Raw genomic sequence first — 22,395 nt, forward strand, 5'->3', positions numbered from 1 at the left:
TGGATTGCATCTTAGAATAGATACTAACATTTTTGAATGAAAAAACAACCCTTAAAAAGGAACAAGAGAGTAAGATGTGGTGTGATTATCATTTCTGCAACACCTTTGTCAAAATATTAAATTTGGACTGTGGGATGAGAACAGATAAACATAGAAAAATGTGAAGTGAATTGAAACAAAGTGGTATGAAAAAAAATCATCAATCCTGTATCAACTTGTAACTTGTTAGAAAATAAGAGTCATTCTTTCCAATACATTATTAAAGTCATTGATAAAAAAACAATACATTAAAAAAGTGAGTAGATTGAACATACAGTCTGGATAAAAGTAAACAAAACCAGCAACACAGCAGTTAGAGTAGACGCTATTTTCCAAGGAGTGTTGAAGTACTCGTGCACAAATATAGCCTTATACTTATTGAGAGGGTTTTCATAGAAACGATTTAACCTATCACATACAGACTTATATTTTGAATTCAGTTGATCCTCAGGTAGTAATATATTTTTGCAAAGATTGTTAACCATTGTAGCCACTTCATTATCATCGCCCATCCGATTCACAATAATTTTCTTATCAACCAAGATGCTCACATCTTTTTCTGAGTTAATAAGAAAATCTAACATACACATGTAGTGAGAAATATAACATGACCTTAGATGTGAAAGGTGACATTCTTCAAATGCTAATATATTCCTCAGGTATGACTCTGTTCCATCATCGACATGAAAACATGGCATTTTAAATACACCCTTGTCATCAAAATTCAAGTCAAGTAAGCATTTACTTTCACTTGCTTCAAAGACTAATCCTGCTTCTGATAATTGACTCACACTGCATACATGTCCAATTTCTTTTACCTTTTCTGCTTCTACGGAATGAAATGATGACGGCTGTGTCGGCAGTAAAAATGTTCTTAGAAGATCTGTGAAGTGTTTTGGAGTTGGACACGCTTCTGGATTTATGTTTTGTCGGTTGAGTGGTACAAAATAGTGAGTAGCAAGTGGAAGAAATGAAGGGCATTCAAGGTTTATTTTGGCTAATTTGTATATATTTTCAAGAACAAAAAATGGTATCTGATTTTCAAGGAGTATTAAGTCACATGCAATGTCATTACATAACCAAGGTTTTAGTAATATAGGGTCACTTTCAATCCAATCTTTGTGTCTAAAAACCCTTAGAAAATGTTCAATTATGAAGCATGCATCAATGATAATGATTTTTAAGAAATCATTGCTGTTAAAGTTAAAAATCCCAGCATAACAACTTCTGATTCTATTTTCCAACTTTTGAAATTTGAAAACTAAATCATCCACAGATAGCTTTGTTCTCGTTAAAAATCCTTTGAGATATTTGAGTTTGAGTTCTTCCATTTGAACCAAAATGTTATCACTAGTTGAACCATGTGGACTGTGAAAAGGACCAATGGAAATAATTTTAGGTGTATAAGCTTGTGGATTAGTTTGGCGAATTCTTGGTGGTACTTTGTATATGCATTGTTCAAGGGTTCCAGACATTTCTGGAACAACCACTACATTAAGCATTTCATTCAGTTCACCCACACAACCATTTGGTTTTGCTTCCATTTTCCTAAAATTAACCTATAAGTTTAACTATCTTGAAGAGTTAATGAAAATAAATTAAAAACAACTTATGAATTCTTTCAAATAAATTCTATCAATACCAATTAGTATCATACATTATAGTTTAAACCTATCATATCAATACCTAAAAAAAATCACATATTGTTATTAAACTGTATTACATTTCTTTCACTAAAACCTACCCCAAAAAAGTAAGTTAAATAAATTGAATATTTTACAAAATCATATTAAAATAGTATTTAAGCAATATCCATATTTAGACCAAAATTTTTTTAAAAAAATCTTATGAATATATCAGAAATATTTCTACCTTATTTAAATCACTATTTGAATTTTAAATTAATTTAGTAGCCAATAAAATAATTTTTTTTAGTATATCATCTGCTGTTGGCTTTATCATACGAGTAGAACTTTGTACCTTACAACGCTGACACACTGAAATGAAAACCTGCTTATCTTGATATCTCTCCACAAGTCTTCAAAATATGGTTCACAACCTTCAACGAGGAAACTGCACCATGTACCACCAAAAATCTCAATTAGATAATCTAAATAAACTAGTAACGTATAATGATATAAATACTAAAATAGGAGATGAGAAGACATGAACGAATCGATACTTGGGACTCAAACATTTCATAGGAAGCTTGGAAATGATAAGCCATGAACGAATCGATACTTGGGTCTGAAACATTTCATAGGTATCTGTTCCTCTAGAAGCTTGGAGATGAAAAGACATGAACAAATCTATACTTGCTTGGGTCTCAAACATTTCATAGGTATCGTTTCCTCTAGAAGCATGTAAAGTAAAAAGTAAAGACTTCGATAAGTAAACTTCAAATTTGTTTCTCAACTGTAGCTGACCTGACCTGAGATGCGAGTAAGAATATTGATAACCATCACTGAAGAAGATTTGCTGCTGTCCCTCAACATAATCCTGGTAATAATCATGTATTCTACAAAACCATTTTAGTCTATGTTAAAAGTTCTATATTAGATGAGATAATGGTTTGAATATATCTTTATAAGTGGATTCATTCTAACTTTACAATATCAAAACATAAAATTCTAATATGGTATCAAAACATATCCAATATCGGTTGGACTACTTGCTACCAGATCTCTGCTATGGCTTGAATGGATATTTACCAATATTGAAGCGGACAAGTTTACTAGGTTTTCCTAAATAATCCGAGAACCACTGGAATGATTCAGCTCCCTCATCCCAGGCAGGGCCGTTCCATTCCCAGACGGTAATATCATCTACTACTTCATAGTTCGTAATGTTTCTCAAACAAACTTTGAGGGGATCCATTCCAGGTGCTCTCAACAGTCAACACTGTAAGATGGAGAACGAGACACTAGCATAGTAAGTAAGTACTTAAGACAACACTAATGGCCCTTGTATAACAGCCATTTCTCAATGGCTTCGACTGCCAAGAGGAGAGAAATTGGATCTGGTGATCAAAACTTTCACCAATTTGCCTTCCAAAAGTAGTTTTCTTTAGTGTTTAGAGTCCAACATATATATCATTGAGGTCCACACCTAAGTTGTTTTTCATAATTTTATCTTATAAATTTATAGAAATAACCTTAAATGTTACTTGCAGCATCTTCGGCGTGCTTCACCAATGTCATGCCTTCGGTGGTAACATGTTTGGAAGAGGGAAAAAAGATAAAGATGTGCGAGCAAGAAAGCAGAAACAGACAACAACCCGGAACTTTAAATATGTTTACATTATCAAAGGGAGGAAAAGAATAAAGATAAGTTCAATGCCACCAACCTACTTAAATATGCTAGATACATGATCCAAGCCACGGGGTATTTTAGAAAATAGCCTGAACATCCTTGACAAGTCTTCACACTAAACATTTGAAGGAAAACATGAGAACATCCCATTCACGGTTAAAATTTATCTTATACAAGACAACTAACAAGTAAAAAGAATTCCATTCACGACATTTCATCATGACAACAAACACAGACATGATTCAATTTACATCTCGGCCAAGCTGTGCAAACTGAAGACCTAGGCCACCTTGTGGGTTGGCCAAGAAATGACCAGTTTGATAGCGGCTATTTGAAACAGCTAGCCAGTTTGGAGTGGATCTCCACATACTTTGCTTGGTCAATTGGAAACCCTGTCAATAAAAGGATACCACTGCATCAGTGTTAACAATATGCAAGAAAGGAACAACAAAGAAATCATTTGTTCATCCAATTCCAATGGCCGACTAGAATACTTTCATGCACACTAGATATTGTACAATATATGACCAAAAACCTAGAGGCTAGAGCATTTTCACAACACAATGAAACATATAAAAACAAAATCATCCGATTTATAATAAAACTTACACACCTTGTTGCTCAAAGGTGACCTCGGAATTTCTATATTTAGAAAGCACTCTTTGGGAAAAGTTCCCTTTTCAATATCCCTAATAGCTGCATTTATCAACGGTAAACAGACTTCTACTGCATCCTTGAAATCAGTTTCTTGGCTTTCATCCTTCTTCCTATAACAGGATAAGATACCACCAATTCACAATCATTTGCATGAAACCCTGGTTGAAACCAAAAACCAAGTGTCCAGAATCATCAGCTAACCAGTCTAATGATATGAATAATGACGGCACACCACATAACAATGCCTCCCTAGCTCCAGCAACAAAGATACACATCTCAAAACGAAATCACTACGTTTTTGCGACCAATTTAATCTGTGTTGACCAAGATCATAAGAGGAAAATTAAAGATGAATTCTGTGTTAACTCTCTAGATATTTAAACAGAAAAGTAACTCGCAATATCTTTTGAAAGATCTGCATTGAAATCGTGCAAGAAATTAGCGGAAAACTCACATTTAACCACCTGCAGCAGGTCCAATAGCTTTGAATAGAGACATAGCTGTCATAGATATACCATTAGCCGCCCCTCTTTGCTCTTGTTCCTGTTTTCCAAATTGACAGTTTTGTCAAAAACTAATTTCAAACTCTCTGTAGAAACAAAAACAGTTAATGAAATATACTTACCACTGCTCTGTTTTGTACAAGGAACAAACCTGTTGTAATTGTCACCTATAAGTCCATCAAAATAAATACAATAAGTCAAATTTGTAATAGAAAAAAACTCTTTCTCACCAAATGAAGAAATGAACTTACAGATATAATATTCTTGAGAATGGAACCAATACTAATGAATATGTATAAGGATATGCCTGACAACATTGCTATGAACGGATAACTTTGCAAAAGTGGTATTGAAAATATCTGCATATGAAACATAATTCAAATGACAAAAAGTGAAATGCAGAATTTCAGTAAGTTCCACAATGAGATGAAACTGATTAAACTAACCCCTGTGATTCTGGCAATTCCAACAGGTCCACAAGCTTTTTCCATATATTGGTATAGAGTTAGTTGATAGATCACAAGTGCTAGACCTGAAAACTTCAGAAGTTAGTAATTGTACAAAATGTCTATTATGTAATAATAGGAATACAAATTGTTATTTCTTCTTTTCAATCAACTTACTAATTATATTTTGCAAATGAAACAGTGCTCTTCAGCTAAAGGAAGTCCTTCAAATGCAAGCAGAGGTGCACAAACGCATGAATGACAGAGTTGAGGTATTTTATAGTGTTTGATCAAATATCCTTATAGGAAAATAAAACAGAACTATAGTTATTATTCACATGTGTGCTTTAACCAATGAAAGATGAAGAAAATCTAAAGTGATTTTTTGGTATATGTATAATTTAGTAGTACCTAGTTGATTGCATGGAACAAAGTTATTCAGATTTCAGAATATTGTTGGACCCATTACCATATTCTTAAGTCTTATTTTAATTTTTGAATCCATATCCAAAAGAAAAGTTGACAAACAATAATACATTCTTTCATTAAACAAAACTAATAATATCTTGCCAGTTTTTTCTTGAAATTATTGTTTCGATGACCTTCATACAATCAATGCCTTCAAATCTTAGAAAACAAAAATGAAAGTACCTAACACCAAGTATGAGAGCTGCTTCCCTCCTAGTCATAGTAGGCTGAAAACCGCCTTCATAAAATTTACGCAATGCTGGTCGTCTAGCTTTGAATGCTTGCCAAGCCTGAATACCAGCTTTACCGGCATATGCTGCAGCAGCCACAGCTATCCCTGCCATTAAAGGTGTAGCCTGTCCCACAAAGAAACACAACTTAAATGTCAACAAATTTTAAAAATCTCTCCCAATAGGTCACACAGACACACACCCTTCAATATTTCTGGTAACCAAGGTTTTAAAAAACGTTTTGTTACCGGGAAAACGGCCGCGACAAAACAGTATCGAAAGATGCAGACACTGTTATTCACCATTTGAATCATCCAACAGAAATACAAGTATAAATCAAACAAACAGCAACAACAAAAAATGCCTTTAAGATGTAAACAACTACTTCAATGAAGAAGAAAAAACACCAAATAAAGGGAACAAGGGTATAATTTGTGAACTGGTAGGAAAATACAGTGTCAGACTATCATATCAGCCTCAAATGTCTCAAATCCTAAACCTTTATCATATTTGATCCACCTTTTGATTAATAACCATACATGTAGTTCATGTTTTTACCAAAGGAAAATGAAGAGAGAAAAAATGTTCGGGTTCTACTGAACTGGAAAAAGATTTTCTCAATCAATAAAATGAAATGTGATACCTATGTCAATTTTAGACATTTCTTCACCTCATCAACTCAAGCACCAACTACAATATGAAAGTTCTGACCCTGAATATTAAGCTACACTTTCTTAAAGTTATACTTCAGAGTTACAAACAAAAGGAGACTGAGAATTCCGTAACTAATATCACAACAAACCTCAACTAAAATCGCATCTCAAGAAACTTAATTTAAGCCTTAAAGGAAGGAAAAACCAAGAAATAGATATAACTTTAGGACCTACAAACATGATTAAGTTTATGTTTCTGTACTGCCATTCATTCTGGTTTAATCCTTAGAAGGAACAGATCCAAATATTAGCCCCCCTCCCCCAAGGAAAAACATAGTAAACCATAAATAGCACTTTGAATTCAACTAACTGTAAGGAGAACTACTTCTCTTCAAACTGTGTCATTTAAATGTCTTTTAGAAAACTTTTTCAGTAACATACACATGATTATATCGAGAATCTAAAATTTAAAACAACAAAAAAAAGACTCATTGATTCAATGATAACTAAGCATCTCAACAATTTTCATGTATTAAAATAGCAAATGGCAGATGCAAAAATATGGAGAATTATAAAGTGATTTACTTTTTACCGCCGTTCGTTCCCTTTCAACTCTAGCCAGTAATGGTCCTTAATCTTTGAATTGTCTCATGATTAATTTGACTCATTAATTTGGTGCATTACAAAATATTTATTAGTTGTTTCAGTAATTTTATAATTAGTATTCATGACTCAAAGAGAAATGTCGCACCAATCCAGCCGCATGCCGCATGCCAAATCCGTTTCGAAACATAGAAGATAAGAAAAGGTGCTCTATATCTTCATAGCGCGAAGTTGTATTATGATTACCTACAATAGCGCGAAGTTTTGCCAACTCCACCCTCGTAGGAAGCCTGTTTAGAATCAAACGCCAACCTAAGATAAGCGCTTTACTAGGCGCCATTGTTTTCCATAGGGCACCCAAAAAACACAGATCAGCGGCCTCCATAACCTATCCACCCTAAACAGCGACCAGCAGCCTGCTAAGTGAAGCGATCCTCCTGCCGCGAATCCAACTTAACAGCCTGCAGCTGGAACAACGACTTAGAAACCTTCTCCGCAAACAAAGTTGCATTAATCCAACATCCCACACTCACCATATTAGAAATTACTTGACAACCAAGATCCCCAAGACCTAAAATCCACTCTGTCAGTTATAACAATGACTTTGTTCTTCTCAGGACAATTTCTAAGTAGTTCCAGAACCTTTCCTCTTTAAACCCAACCAAACAGAAAATGGAACAATTACTTAGTGATGAAGAATAGACACAGCATATAAAAATTCAACTATAAGCACAATCCAAAAGTCTAAGAGGATAAAGGAGAAATTGAACCGAAACTTACTTCTCTTTCAAACTTATATAAAGACCTTGAGGACATATGAAGATGATGATGCGATAGCCTATCCCATCTTTGATGCATAATATAGCACAACAAAATCAACCTGAAATCAACAAAATCAACTTGAAATATAGCACAACAAAATCAACCTGAAATCAACAAAATCAACCTGAAATATAGCACAACAAAACCAACTATCCATTCTGAGTCTACACTTTCAAAATCAACAAAATCAACCTGAAATATAGCACAACAAAATCAACAAAATATAAAACCCTAATTCTTCAGCTACCAATGTCGCTCAAAGTATAAAACCCCTAATTCTTCCTTACTAATGTCCTCTCAGTTTCAAAAAAATGAGAGTGAGAGAGCGGTGCGGTGTTGGAGAAGAAGAGAGCTTCGTTTCTCTACCAATGTCGTCACAGGAAGTTGAGTACAAGCATTAGCTTCGTGAAAGAAACTGAGAGCTTCGTTGCCTTCACCATTGCTGAGTTTCGTTGGATTTCGTTGATTGTTCAGAGAATGGATTGAAAAATGGGTTTCGTTGGGTTTGGTTAGAAAACTGGTTGATTGAAAAATTGTTTTATTCATTAATATTTTAACGGGTGACATATGCACATTAATATTTTATTAGTTGGGTTTGGTTAATATTTTATTCATTAATACTCCCTTATTAATATTTACTTAACTAGTTAATAATATTTCGGGTTATAAAAATAAATATTTTTTTTAAGTCTATTTAAATTTACACCCGATTTTTAATTTAACGGGAGTAATAGAGATTCAAATATAATAATATTTTTAATTTACACCCGTTTTTAAAAAATAGGGTGTATATTTTCACATGATCAATCATAAACTGACACTTTAATTACAAAAGTGCCATCGTGTTTTTTATTTACACCCGTTTTTATTATATCGGGTGTAAATTTTAAAATTATATTGTTAATTTTGTATTAGTGTACTTTCTTTTCTGGTTATGATTTGTGAAAGTGGTAAATGCGGAAAAGTAAAGAACACAACGATGTATACTGGTTCCCCTTACAATCCGAGAGTACTCCAGTCCCCTTTCAACCTGAAAGAGATTTTACTATTGTTTGTGACTTACACAAGACTTTCACTAAGTACATTAAGAAAACAATCCTCCCTTAATGACTCACTTGTTTCCAACAATCCTGGACAACAAGATTTCAACCACTAAGAACAATCCTCTTAGATTTACTAACTTGATTATAAGAACAATCCTCTCACTAATCAAAAACCCTTGCTTCCAACAATCCTGGATAGCAAGTCGATAATAACCAAATATATTTGAGTAGTAATGTTGATAAACATATATCAATCACTAGGATTGACCTTCTCTTCCAAACAAGCAATTTATGATGAAAATATAGTGCTCAAGTGTTTATGAGAATTATATGAATTTTCTAGAATGTTATGAACATAATGTAGAAAATTCTTTATGAAATATTAAGAACATTGTTTGAAAATTTGAGTAAAAAGATATGATGTTAAATTGCAATGGAAGAGGTGAATTGTAATTTTAAATTTAATGTATTTATAAAAGCATAACACCTTTATGAACCGTGGTGAAGTCATGAAAAAATATCATGAAAAAATGTCAATTTAAAAAGAAAAGGTTTCATGAAGAGTGCATGAAAAGGTGTTAAAAAGTTGCTGTTTTTTATTAAATTCGTACAGTACTTTTTAAGTCGGTTCCAACGGTTACCTGACTTAAAAAGTTTTCAGGAAATTTCAAAATTCAAATAAAACACTGTTTCAGACCGGTGTAAATTATGGCGGTTTTTAGTGCTATTACAGCGGCTGAAAACGCCATAATTTACCAAAATCTGCATGTTTGAAAAATAAAAATTATTTAAAGAATTGTCTAAATATTTAAACCAACCTTAAGTAATTATCTATTGATTTATCCATGTAAATATATCATATTTGAAAGTAATTTATCATGGTTCAAACATGAAAAATAATATATAATACATGATAAAAAATAAGCATTTTATGCATTTGAGTCAAATATTTTGATGCATGATAATTTGAGAACTTTAACATAAATGACTTATGCATGCAAGTGAATTATGGAAAATATTGAGCACTAAGTTATCAACATAAATTGCATGCTTATACCTCAATAAATCAAGATCAATGTTAGTCTTCAAAATATGATTCTTGAATTCCTTGATGCTAGCTTTCACACATGATGAGTCTTGAACACTTGAATTGATACATTGTTCTTGAAGCCTTTTTCCATACTTTTTAATATGATTATTTGACATTCATTTTGTCTTCAATAAAACACATTGGATTGAAAGTCTTGACTTCACATTCTCCCCCTTTTGATGATGACAAACAATTGAAAGTTGGAATGCTTGAATCTCTTATGTGAATGTGAATCCTTTATGTGAATGCTCCCCCTATCTTTGATAACTCCCCCTGATCAAAGACCTCCCTTGATTCATAGATAATTTGACTTCTTTATGATTGCAAAAGTTAGAGACAAGCATACACATACACATGCATTTATCTTCTCCCCCTTTGTCATTAGCAAAAAGGATGGGAAAAAGATAAATTATCTAAATAAATCATGAAAAATATTACTAACTATTTTACCTATGAGTTTTACCTCATGAGTGGCTTCATCAAATATTCATCCTTAATGAACTTGAAGCATTTGTCACAAAGTTGAATTTTTCTAAGAAGATTTTGCTTTAGTCCTTCAACATAAAGTATATCATTAATGGATGTGAAAGTTAGTATTTCAACTTTGTCTATACCAAGAATTCTTCCTTTAAGGTATTCCCTATATTTGAAATAACTCTTGGACTTTAGAACTAGATTTGAAAGTTAGTATATGTCTCCCATCAAATGCTTAGAACCACCACTTGTCAAAAACACCATAAATTGTAGGTGGTCCTCAAGCAAACCTACAAAACAAATTATGTTTGATTTGGTACCCAATGTGCTTTGGGTCCATCATAGTTAGTTCCTTTCTTAACCCACACATAATGACCACTTGCCACACTAAAGTTTCTAACATAGCAAGCATTAGGTGTATGGCCAACAATACCACAATAAAAGCAAGTAGGTACAAAGTTGTTTCTATATCTAGGAGTATATGATTTCTTCTTAACAAAACTTTTTCTTTTATGATAATAATGAACCTCTTGTGCTTTATCCATTTTAAAAAAGAAACTTTAACTCATAGATTTGAGTTGTTATATTTAGTTAAGATGTTTACCAAAAACAAAAAAACTATATATCTAAAAAATATTAAATCTAGAACCGAAATCCAACAAAAACTATATTAACAACTATATGAATTCTCCATTACATTAAAAAAGAAAACAACAAAGTCTTGGACTGAACAAATTACAGCAGTACATTAGAGTGAGATAATTGAACATACAGTCTGGATGAGAGTTAACAAAAGCAGCAATAAAGCAGTTACACTAGATGCTGCTTTCCATGGAGTGTCGAAGTACTGATGTACAAATATAGCTATATACTTATTTCTAGAGTTTTCATAGAAACGATTTAACCTTTTGCATACAGACTTATATTTTGAATTCAGCGTAGGCATTGAAACATTTTTGCAAAGATTGTTAACCATTGCCGCCACTGCATTAGCATCACCCATCCAATTCACAATAATTTTCTTATCAACCAAGATGCTCACATCTTTTTCTGTGTTAATAAGAAAATGTAAGATACTTAAGTACTGAGAAATGTAACATGAATCTTGATCTGAAATGTGGCATTCTTCAAATGCTAATATATTCCTCATGTATATCTCTGTTCCATCATCGACATGAAAAAATGGCATTTTCAAGACACCCTTATCATCAAAATTCAAGTCAAGTAAGCATTTACTTTCACTTTCTTCAAATACTAATCCTGCTTCTAATAATTCACTCACACTGTTTACTGGTCCAGATTTTATTTTCATTCTTCCTGCTTCTGATAATTGACTAGCAAATGTTTCTTCCATTTCATTTGGTACAGAATCAAATGATGAAGGCATCGACAGCAAAAATATTCTTAGAAGATCTGTGAAGTGTTTTGGAGTTGGACAACACTCTACTGGACTTATCTTGTAAGAAATTGTAAGGAATGGTCTAAAACAGCGAGTAGTAATTGTAAGAAATGGTTCAAGGTTTATACTATTACTAGCTAATTCGTATATATCTTCAAGAACGAAAAAAGGTAGCTGATTTTCAAGGAGTATTAAGTCATTTATAATGTTGTTAAGTAACCTAGGTCTTAGAAATATAGGGTCATTTTCCATCCAGTTTCTGTATTCACAAATTCTAAGAAAAAGTTCAATTATGAAGCATGCATCAATGATAATGATTCTTAAGAATTCATTGCTGTCAAAGCTAAAAATCTCTTCATAACAACTTCTGATTTTGTTTTCCCATTCTTGAAATTTGAAAACTAAAACATCCAGAGAAAGATTTGTTCTATTTAGATATCCTTTGAGATATATAGCTGAGTTTGAGTTGTTCCATTTTGTGCAAAATGTTGTCACTACTTGAACCAAGTGGATTGTGAAAAGGATCAAAGCAATCTAAGAACTCCATCAATGGAGGAAAAACAATGAACGAAAATTGATAAAGGTGGAGAAGAAAGAGTGATCTTCATTATTTTCTCTAACTGAAAACGGTTACACAGTATGGTACATATATAGTTAGCTAATGCCACGTCACTCAATCTAACTAACTAACTACCATCATGCACACGTGAAGATTATATGATAGTAACCATGCACACGTGAGGCTTCATGATCAGACTAGTTTATGCATCTGCCTGTGTTAATTTGCTCTTTATTTTCATCAGTTATTACCCCCCCACAAGCTTGAGGCTGGTAGATATCAACCAAACCAAGCTTGGAGATACAATCAAAGAAAGGACGTGGGCCAAGGGACTTTGTGAACACATCTGCAGCTTGTTGTTGCGAAGTAACCGGGAGTAAACGCATAAGACCAGCCTGCAGTTTCTCCCTAACCAAGTGACAATCAATGTCAAGATGTTTCGTCCGTTCGTGGAACACGGGATTGGCAGAGATATGTAAAGCACTTTGATTGTCACAATAAAGAACAGGCAAACGAGACGGATGTTGGTGCAAATCATGAAGAAGAAAACATAGCCATTGGAGTTCGCGAGTTGCTGAAGCAAGTGCACGGTATTCTGCCTCAGCAGAAGAACAACTAACGGTGGCTTGCTTCTTAGACTTCCAAGACACGAGCGATTGGCCAATAAAGAAGCAATAACCTGTAATAGAGCGTCGTGTGTCAATGCAGCCTCCCCAATCAGCATCACTAAATCCTAAAATTTGAAGACTTGAAGCTTTGGGCAAGAAAATGCCACGTGCAGGTGATCTTTTGAGATAACGAAGCACATGTAGAGCAGCCCGGTGGTGAACTTCAGTAGGAGCACTCATGAACTGACTCAATTGCTGAGTGGCATAAGCAATATCAGGTCTGGTTGTGGTGAGATAGAGCAATCTTCCAACCAAACGTCTATAAGCAGTGATGTCCGTGAAAGCAGAACTGTTGTCTTGATGAAGACGAGTGGAGGCATCTAAAGGAGTTGAAGCAGGCTTGCAGCCACTAAGACCTGAATCATGGAGTAACTCCAAACAATATTTTCTTTGGCAAAGAGTAATGCCATTGGATGAACGTGCAACCTCGAGCCCAAGAAAAAACTTCAGTTGACCTAAGTCCTTGATGTGAAATGTGTGGTCCAACGCAGCTTTTAATTCTTCAAAAACTGTGAGGGAAGTGCCTGCCAAGATTATGTCATCAACGTACACGAGGAGAGCTGTAAATGAAGTAGGAGAGGATTTAGTAAATAACGTGTGATCTGCATGGGCATGAACAAAACCTTGAGCATGAAGAAACGTTGTTAACTTTTCAAACCATTGCCGGCTAGCTTGCTTTAAGCCATATAAAGACTTGATTAGTCTACACACCTGGCCAGGTTTTGGAGAAGACACACCATTGGGCACTTTCATGTAGACTGCCTCATGTAGGTCACCATGTAGGAAGGCGTTATTTACGTCTAGTTGATGTAAATGCCACCCGTGAATGGCAGCTAAGGCTAGGAGCACACGAACAGTTGAAAGTTTGGCTACAGGAGAGAAGGTTTCGAAATAATCTAACCCTTCAGTCTGATTAAAACCTTGAGCCACAAGACGCGCCTTAAACCGTTCAATAGAACCATCTGCATGCCTCTTAATTTTGAAAACCCACTTGTTTCCAATGGGAATAGCATTAGGTGGCAGATCCACAAACTCCCATGTGTTATTGCTGTTCAGGGCTTCAATTTCTTTGTCCATAGCTGCAACCCAGCGAGGATCCTTAGAAGCAGTGAGAAAATTTGAAGGTTCAACTTCAGAAGCTAATGCCATGATGTATGCCTTATGCTTAGGAGAAATTCCAGAATAGGAGATAGAATCAGTGAGAGGATAAGAGCATGATGGAGAAGTATAGGAGTTGCAAACATAGTCTTTAAGATGACTAGGAGGCTTTGCAACTCGAAGGGATTTTCTGGATGCAAGGTGGGAAGGAGTATTGGTGGATGGTGGTGATGAAGGTTTAGAAAGAGTGGCTACATCATCTGATGTGAATGACAATTCAGATGAAGAAGAAATAGGAGAGGTATTTTGAGGTTCAATGCTGGAAAGAGGTGGAACCGGAGCAGATTCCACTATAGGAGAGGCATCATTACTATGAGGAATAGCCAAGTCACAAACTGATGGTGAATAAGTTTGCCCTTGGTCAGAATAAGAAGTAGAGTGGGCAGAATTATGCTCAGGACAATCAATACCATCCTGGTCAAGGTAAATATCTGTTGGAATATCATCATTACCAAGAGTTTTGAATGGAAATTCAAGGTCATAGAACTTCACATTGCGAGATACAAGAATGTCATGATCAATAACATCCACAAGTATAAAACCTTTCATACCTGGCTTGTAACCCAAGAAAGCACACTTGCGTGCTCTTGCATCAAATTTGTGTCGATTGTTTGGTAAAGTCGAGGCATAACCCAGGCAACCAAACACCTTTAAAGAACTGAGGTCTGGGGCAGAGCCATATAACACCTCATAAGACGACCTATTATTCAGGATCTTTGTTGGAATTCTATTCATAAGAAAAACTGCATGAAGAACCGCGTAGGACCAGTATTCTTTTGCCAATCCAGATTGAAACATGAGTGCACGGCTGATATTTAGAATGTGTTGGTGTCGTCTTTCAACTCTACCATTTTGTTGTGGAGTGTACACACAACTCTTTTGATGAATTATTCCCTTAGAAGCATAATACACGGGCATGGCCAACTCAACACCATTGTCACTCCTGACAATCTTAACTGTGGACTCATGCTGTGTCTCTACCATGTTAATAAAATCTTTGATTTTATGTGATGCTTCAGACTTAGTTTTAAGCATTACCACCCACACATGCCTACTACAGTCATCAAGAATAGTTAAGAAATATCTATAACCATGAACAGAAGGAGTATTAAAGGGTCCCCAAATATCTAAATGCACAAGTTCAAAAACTTTATTTGCATTATGATTACTGATGGGAAATGGCAGAATTTTCTGTCTTGCTTGCTGACAAACATCGCATGCACCATGAATACCACTAGGAATGTAACTGTACATTTTACTCATACAACTCATTCTATCAAAAGAGAGATGTCCTAGTCTAAGATGCCACAATACACTAGGTGGCACCTTTGTTTCATTTACAACTTTCTTATTTACAAACACACTAGAAACAAGACCTACATCATTGGTCCTTCTTGCATCCAAGTGATATAGTCCATTGAGCTCTTTAGCCAAACCAATCCTCTTCAAATCCTTCTTTCCCTGTATCATACAGCCATCAGTACTAAAAACAAGATTACAATCCTGCTCTCTACAAAGCTTTGACACAGATATTAGATTGACTTCAAATTGTGGCAAATAAAGCACATTTTGAATAGTAAGCAATTCTGAAAGTTTCACATTGCCTGAAACTGAAGCTATAATAGAATTCCCATTTGGTAAGTTAACAGTGATAGGACTTATCTCAGTATATGTATCATACCAATCTATGGAAAAACAAATGTGATGAGTAACTAACTTAACCAGGCTCTGATACCATGTTAAGAAGTGTGGGTTTGGCCTAACTCATCCCTACAAAACCGGCTTGTAGGGTGAGGATTGCCCCCCACTTATAAGGACATGTTCAGGCCATATATTGTCCGATGTGGGACTCTTAACACACCCCCTCACGCCCAGGACTAGACAACTGAAGCGTGGAAATAAATGGTGGGTGGCCCGATAGCGGAAACCATAGAAGGTGGCCCACCGGATCTTAAACCAGGCTCTGATACCATCAAAGCAATCTAAGAACTCCATCAATGGAGGAAAAACAATGAACGAAAATTGATAAAGGTGGAGAAGAAAGAGTGATCTTCATTATTTTCTCTAACTGAAAACGGTTACACAGTATGGTACATATATAGTTAGCTAATGCCACGTCACTCAATCTAACTAACTAACTACCATCATGCACACGTGAAGATTATATGATAGTAACCATGCACACGTGAGGCTTCATGATCAGACTAGTTTATGCATCTGCCTGTGTTAATTTGCTCTTTATTTTCATCAGTTATTAAAGGACCAATGGAAATAATTTGAGGTGTAAAAGCTTGTGGATTAACTTGACGAATTCTTGGTGGTACTTTGTAGATGCATTTTTCATGGATTCCGGACAATTCTGGAACAACCACTCCTTTAAGCATTTCATTCAGTTCATTCTTCAATTCACCCACACAACCATTTGGTTTTGCCTCCATTTTCCTAAAATTAACCTATAAGTTGTTTTCATCAACTATCTTGTATCTTGAAGAGTTAATTAAAATAAATTAAATACAGTTGATAAATTCTTTCAAATAAATTCCATCAACACGGATTAGTAACATACATTACATTAAAGTGTAAACATATCAATACCAAAAAAAAATCACATATTCTTTCATTAAAACTAATCCAAAAAAATAATAAATTAAATAAGTTGATTATTTTACAATATCATATTAAAATAATATTTAAGCAATATTCGTATGTAGACCAAAATTAAAAAAAAAAAAAAAAAAAAACTTATGAATCTAAGAAATATTTCTACCTCATTTAAACCAATGTACGAATTTTAAATTAATTTAGTAGTTATTTAAATTAAGTTTTTTTTAGTATATTATCTCTTGTTAGCTATATGATAGGTATCAAAGGAAACTACATAGTAGAACTTTGTACCTTACAATGGGTTCACAGCTTGACACACTGAAATGAAAACCTGCTTATGTTGATATCTCTCCACACGTCTTCAATATATGGATACTTGACCACGTGCCACCAAAATCTCAAATAGATAATATAAACTAATAACCAATACAATATAAATACTACAACATGAGACCAAAAGACATGAACAAATTGATACTTTGGTCTCGAAAAAATTACTTTCTACCCCTACAATGGCCCGTATACCCCTACAATCAAATTTTTTGGACGAAATTATCCAAGTAAAATTTTTCTCATTTTCAACTTTTTACTATTTTGAAGCATACACTCTCCTTTCTCTTTGCGAAACACACACCGGAACGCTCCATAGAACTCTTCCGGTTCACAAATCTCCCAAACCGGAACACATTTGGTAAGGGATCCGGTTTGCAAAATCATCACCGGAACGGATTTGGAAACTGTTCCGGTTTGCAGAATTTTTTATCGGAACGCTTCTACAAACTCTTCTGGTTTGTTTTGCTTCACACCGGAACGCTTTTGTAAGCTGTTCCGGTTTGTTGCCATCTCCACCGGATGGCTTTTGTTGAGTGTTCCGGTTTGTTTTTTTTTTGTTTTTTTTTAATTTTTTTTCAGGAAAATGAGTATATTAGGACCAGACGGGAGGCCACATACCCGCCGCCGCCGCGACGAAGCTGGTCCCTCTAACCCACCTCAAGAGCCAGCACAGCCACCACCGCAGCCACCACAGCCAGTTGGATATCCTGGTGGACCATCAGATCTATCTTTACTTGTTCGTTACCAAGACCATGTTGCTCGCCGTTTATGGTACGGACAGGTAAGTAAAATTAATTAATTAAGTAAAATAAATTTATTTATTTTAAAAATAATTCTTTATTATATAATCTAATGTGATTTCTTTATTAATTTTCAGGAAAGAGGTCCTAAAAAGGAGCTTAAAGTCGCAGGACATGGGACGAAGCTCCAGGATAGAGTGCCTATGGTTCTCCCACCAGAGATTGAGGTTATCGTGAGGGAGTCAGGTCTGGCTTCTCTTCAGAGAACTAGCCTGACCAAGATAGACGTTAACCCCGTCTCAGCATTTGTGGAGAGGTGGCATGTTGAGACATCGTCATTTCACATGCCATTTGGTGAGATGACGATTACATTGGATGATGTTGCCTGCCTGCTGGATTTGCCTATTGGGGGTATGTTCTGGTATTCTAATGAGCACGTCATAGAGGAGGTGACTGTTGATCTTGGCTGCGAGTTATTGGGAGTGGATAGACGTGCCATGGCTGAGCATGTGCGTTCATGCAGGGGAGCTTATTACTCACTGCAGTGGTTGTACGATAGATTTGTGGAGTACCGTGCTGCTGGTAGTTGGGCCTTCGCGACCAGGGCATATCTGATGATGTTGGTAGGTTCTATCATTTTTGTAGATAAGACATTTACTTTGGTTGAGGCCCGGTATTTGCCACTATTTAAAGACCTACGTGGGCTCAGTCACTATAGTTGGGCATCTGCTGCCCTGGTCACTCTTTATCGCCACCTTGGGGATGCATCTATGTTTAGTTGCAAGCAGCTCCGTGGATATCCTACTCTGCTACAGGTATTTATGTTATTTTTAATTAATTGTATGTTAATTCATATATTATTATTTATATTATTTAATATATATATATATTATTTATATTATTTATATTGTTAACTGTGTTGGATACATGAGTACTTTCCTACACTAGGAAGGAAAGGAGAAAACTGGCGGCCATCTGAGAACCTTGGTCTTCCGCGGGCGATGAGATGGTCCTACAGGCAAGGAGCCATCAAGGTGGATGCGTATAGACCGATATTGGACCAGCTGACACCTATAGATGTCATATGGCGCCCATTCGAGGATCGTAGACCTCATCGAGCTTTTAATGAGCTATCTCTGTACAGAGGTTTTCTCGTTTGGGGTGAGTTACATGTGCCATACTTACCTGACAGGTGTCTTCGGCAGTTTGGTTATTGTCAGTATATTCCGCCTGCACCTCCTGCTGATACGCTCAGCAATGATGAGATTGCTGTGGAGTGGATTGCCTATGTCCAGAGCGTGACAGATGTGATTAGAGATACACGGCCAGTGGGATACCCTCATGAGACGGTTGATGGATATTTAGAGTGGTATTATCGCGTGTCGCATCCTCAGGTGGTGCCTCCCCCACCTAGTGCGCGTAGAGAGGTTGCAGTTCCTGTCTTTGAGGCAGGACCAGCTGATCCGGATTGGGCTCGTGCCTCCACATTGGTTCACCGTTATCTCCGGCAGGTAGAGGCAGAGGAGGATGATGTCACATATGCTGATTTATTTGAGGTGTTACGCATCGCCCATGAGCATTGACTATTTTATGATTGTACTTTATTTTATATTTTATTTTATATTTTATGGTATATTCTACTTTAGATTTTATGGTATATTTTATGGTATATTCTATGGTATATTCTACTTTACATTTTATGGTATATTTTATTTTTATATTATTTGGATAAGATTTTATTTGGATAAGATTGCAGAGTTAGTGGATTGTGTTGTGTGGATAAGATTGCATTGATGGCCTATAAATAGGTTCTCCTGGTGTTGAGAAAAAATATCCTATTTTTTCAGAATGTCTTTTTATAATTTTATGGTTGACACAATTGTTTACTATACGGGAACTAAGGATCCCATGAAGCTTCCAATACCTGAAGATTGCGAGAGACTTGAGGCACTGAAAAGTTGGGTGAATGAAGCATTGCCAGAAACTGATAACCGACTTGTGAGTAAAATCTCGTACCGTGAAAACTGGAGCATGGACGTTGATGGAAGGATAAACATCATACCCAACTGGTTTCTTCCCTTTCCTCTTCACTCCGCCTTTAGTTTTTATTTTCTCAGGTGGTGGACACAATGAAGTTGTTGTGGGATATGCAATTTCACAAACCCTACTTTTCAATGCTCTTTTTCCAACAACATCTAATGATTTAAACCTTCTCCCCAATTCATCAATTGCATTACTCATATCCACCTCCGAACCAGCTTCCTCATCTAAAGGCAAGTCACCTTCCATAGATAGTATCCTCCATTGAAGATGAACACTTTTTATCTGTAATGGGATTCCAACAGCAATCAATCTTCCCATCTCACAAGCACAAGGTAGCCCATAACTTGTTCTCATAGTACAACCACAGATTTCCCTACTATTTAACACATAATCAAGCCTCAATAACTCTTCTGCAATGCGTCTCAAAGCAGCTCTCGATACTGAACCACGCAAATTATCATAAAATGGACTAATGTGTGCGTGCTCAACCTCATAAAAACTTTTTTGAAACGAAGCTCGAATGTTACCTATTTGGATTTTTAGGTTAGAATTCATAGCTTCCCAAACTTTGACCATGTCACCGAGGCTGTTTCCTATCATCTGCTTTAGCTTCCAATGTGCAGATTCAACCCTAAAATATACAAAGAAAGTATAAAAAAATATTACTTTAAAAATTAATACATAATAAAAAATTTAAGAATTATGACATACCTATTTGTCGTGGTGTTACCAAAATGAAGCACTCGATTAATCCATGCGCCTACAAATCTTTGCCTATGTGGGATCAACCAAGTGTTCTTCACGTAATCGAGGAAATCATTACAAGCAAAGCATGCTTGTTCAAGATATTGCAACCGTACACCATACTCAACCTCGTTACTAGCCCATACAACATCTTTCCACAATGTGCCTATCGTCTCTTGCATGTCTTTCATCACATATTCCTTGCATTTCATCCCAACATTTTTGTTAATATGAAAACGACATAGCAAGTTATGCGTGTTAGAACAAGATTTGTTCTGATCAATTATCTTAGTTTTGATGATAACAATAATATGAATTTTGCTTAAGATAATATGGTACTCTAATCCAATGCAATTCCCTTTCAGGAATTATATATAAAGAGTACGCATAATTCAGCGCTCAGAAGCTTTGTCTCAAATGGTTCAGCATGCAACATCAGAACATGGTCTGGCAAGACATCAGAAGATGGTCGAAGCAGAATCAGAACATGGGTCTATGGAAGCATCAGAAGAACAAGAGAACAGAAGCACTGAAGTTCTGATGGTATCACGCTCAGAAGCACTTCAAGGTCAGAAGATCAGAAGATGCTTTGCACCAAGCTGTTTGACTCTGATGATATTCAAACGTTGTATTCACAAACATCAGATCAGAAGAAAGTACAAGTGGCAAGCTACGCTGACTGACAAAAGGAACGTTAAAAGCTACTAAAGGCTACGTCAGTAGACACAGCGTGAACAAGGCTCGAGGTAGTTGACAAAAGCGTATAACATTAAATGCGATGCTGTACGGAACACGCAAAGCATTAAATGCACTCAACGGTCATCTTCTCCAACGCCTATAAATATGAAGTTCTGATGAGAAGCAAGGTTAACGATTCTGCACCAAAACAACTTATATTAACTTGCTGAAACGCTGTTCAAATCAAAGCTCAGAATCTTCATCTTCATCAAAGCTCACTACATTGCTGTTGTAATATATTAGTGAGATTAAGCTTAAACGTTAAGAGAAATATCACAGTTTGTGATTATAGCTTTTAAGAAGCAATTGTAATACTCTTAGAATTGATTACATTAAGTTGTAAGGAACTAGAGTGATCGTGTGGATCAGAATACTCTAGGAAGTCTTAGAGGTTATCTAAGCAGGTTGTAACTAGAGTGATCGTGTGGATCAGTATACTCTAGAAAAGTCTTAGAGGGTATCTAAGCAGTTGTTCCTGGAGTGATCAGTGTGTGATCAGAAGACTCTGGAAGACTTAGTTGCTGACTAAGTGGAGAACCATTGTAATCCGTGCGATTAGTGGATTAAATCCTCAGTTGAGGTAAATCATCTCTGCGGGGGTGGACTGGAGTAGTTTAGTTAACAACGAACCAGGATAAAAATAACTGTGCAATTTATTTTTATCTGTCAAGTTTTTAAAGCTACACTTATTCAAACCCCCCCTTTCTAAGTGTTTTTCTATCCTTCAATTGGTATCAGAGCGCCGGTTCTAAGGTGCAAGCACTTAACCGTGTTTAGAAAAGATTCAGGAAGAGAAAAACGCTTCAGTAAAAGATGGTTGATGAAAGTGAAAAGTCTACACCTGCATCTACATCTGGCTCTGCTGAGCAATACAACGGTAACAATGGTTATACTAGACCACCGGTATTTGATGGTGAAAACTTTGAATACTGGAAAGATAAACTGGAAAGTTACTTTCTTGGTCTAGATGGTGATCTATGGGATCTTCTGATGGATGGTTACAAACATCCAGTAAATGCCAGTGGCGTAAAGCTGACAAGGCAAGAAATGAATGATGATCAGAAAAAGC

At 35.7% G+C, this 22,395-nt stretch overlaps 6 protein-coding genes across 6 annotated transcripts; 1 reads left to right on the forward strand and 5 right to left on the reverse strand.

The window, feature by feature from the left end:
• Positions 1-246: 246 nt before the first annotated feature.
• Positions 247-1,259, reverse strand: LOC131597812 (UPF0481 protein At3g47200-like; the record flags this gene model as incomplete). The annotated part of the gene is made up of 1 exon (XM_058870477.1): positions 247-1,259. A coding segment is annotated over one exon (972 nt), but the record flags the coding sequence as incomplete, so codon positions are not given.
• A 2,334-nt stretch (positions 1,260-3,593) lies between these two features.
• On the reverse strand, positions 3,594-4,283 carry LOC131597813 (uncharacterized). Its single transcript, XM_058870478.1, has 3 exons — positions 4,210-4,283; positions 3,965-4,118; positions 3,594-3,743 (listed from the first exon to the last, which is right to left on the reverse strand). The coding sequence occupies exons 1-3, from the start codon at positions 4,281-4,283 to the stop codon at positions 3,594-3,596; spliced, it is 378 nt and encodes a 125-aa protein (XP_058726461.1).
• Positions 4,284-4,464: 181 nt separating this feature from the next.
• LOC131599625 (probable peptide/nitrate transporter At3g43790) lies at positions 4,465-5,099 on the reverse strand. The gene is made up of 4 exons (XM_058871917.1): positions 4,958-5,099; positions 4,763-4,870; positions 4,634-4,678; positions 4,465-4,551 (listed from the first exon to the last, which is right to left on the reverse strand). Exons 1-4 carry the CDS (start codon positions 5,000-5,002, stop codon positions 4,465-4,467), a joined length of 285 nt encoding a protein of 94 aa, XP_058727900.1. The 5' UTR covers positions 5,003-5,099.
• A 403-nt stretch (positions 5,100-5,502) lies between these two features.
• LOC131597814 (uncharacterized) lies at positions 5,503-8,219 on the reverse strand. Its single transcript, XM_058870479.1, has 2 exons — positions 7,692-8,219; positions 5,503-5,781 (listed from the first exon to the last, which is right to left on the reverse strand). Exons 1-2 carry the CDS (start codon positions 7,767-7,769, stop codon positions 5,503-5,505), a joined length of 357 nt encoding a protein of 118 aa, XP_058726462.1. The 5' UTR covers positions 7,770-8,219.
• Positions 8,220-17,240: 9,021 nt separating this feature from the next.
• Positions 17,241-19,384, forward strand: LOC131597815 (protein MAIN-LIKE 1-like). The gene is made up of 5 exons (XM_058870480.1): positions 17,241-17,247; positions 17,329-17,419; positions 17,641-17,842; positions 17,939-18,616; positions 18,734-19,384. The coding sequence occupies exons 1-5, from the start codon at positions 17,241-17,243 to the stop codon at positions 19,382-19,384; spliced, it is 1,629 nt and encodes a 542-aa protein (XP_058726463.1).
• A 314-nt stretch (positions 19,385-19,698) lies between these two features.
• Positions 19,699-20,770, reverse strand: LOC131597817 (uncharacterized). Its single transcript, XM_058870481.1, has 3 exons — positions 20,556-20,770; positions 19,818-20,475; positions 19,699-19,725 (listed from the first exon to the last, which is right to left on the reverse strand). Exons 1-3 carry the CDS (start codon positions 20,768-20,770, stop codon positions 19,699-19,701), a joined length of 900 nt encoding a protein of 299 aa, XP_058726464.1.
• Positions 20,771-22,395: the final 1,625 nt, after the last annotated feature.

Source organism: Vicia villosa, linkage group LG4 (assembly GCF_029867415.1).
Source record: "Vicia villosa cultivar HV-30 ecotype Madison, WI linkage group LG4, Vvil1.0, whole genome shotgun sequence".
Taxonomy (NCBI): domain Eukaryota; kingdom Viridiplantae; phylum Streptophyta; class Magnoliopsida; order Fabales; family Fabaceae; genus Vicia; species Vicia villosa.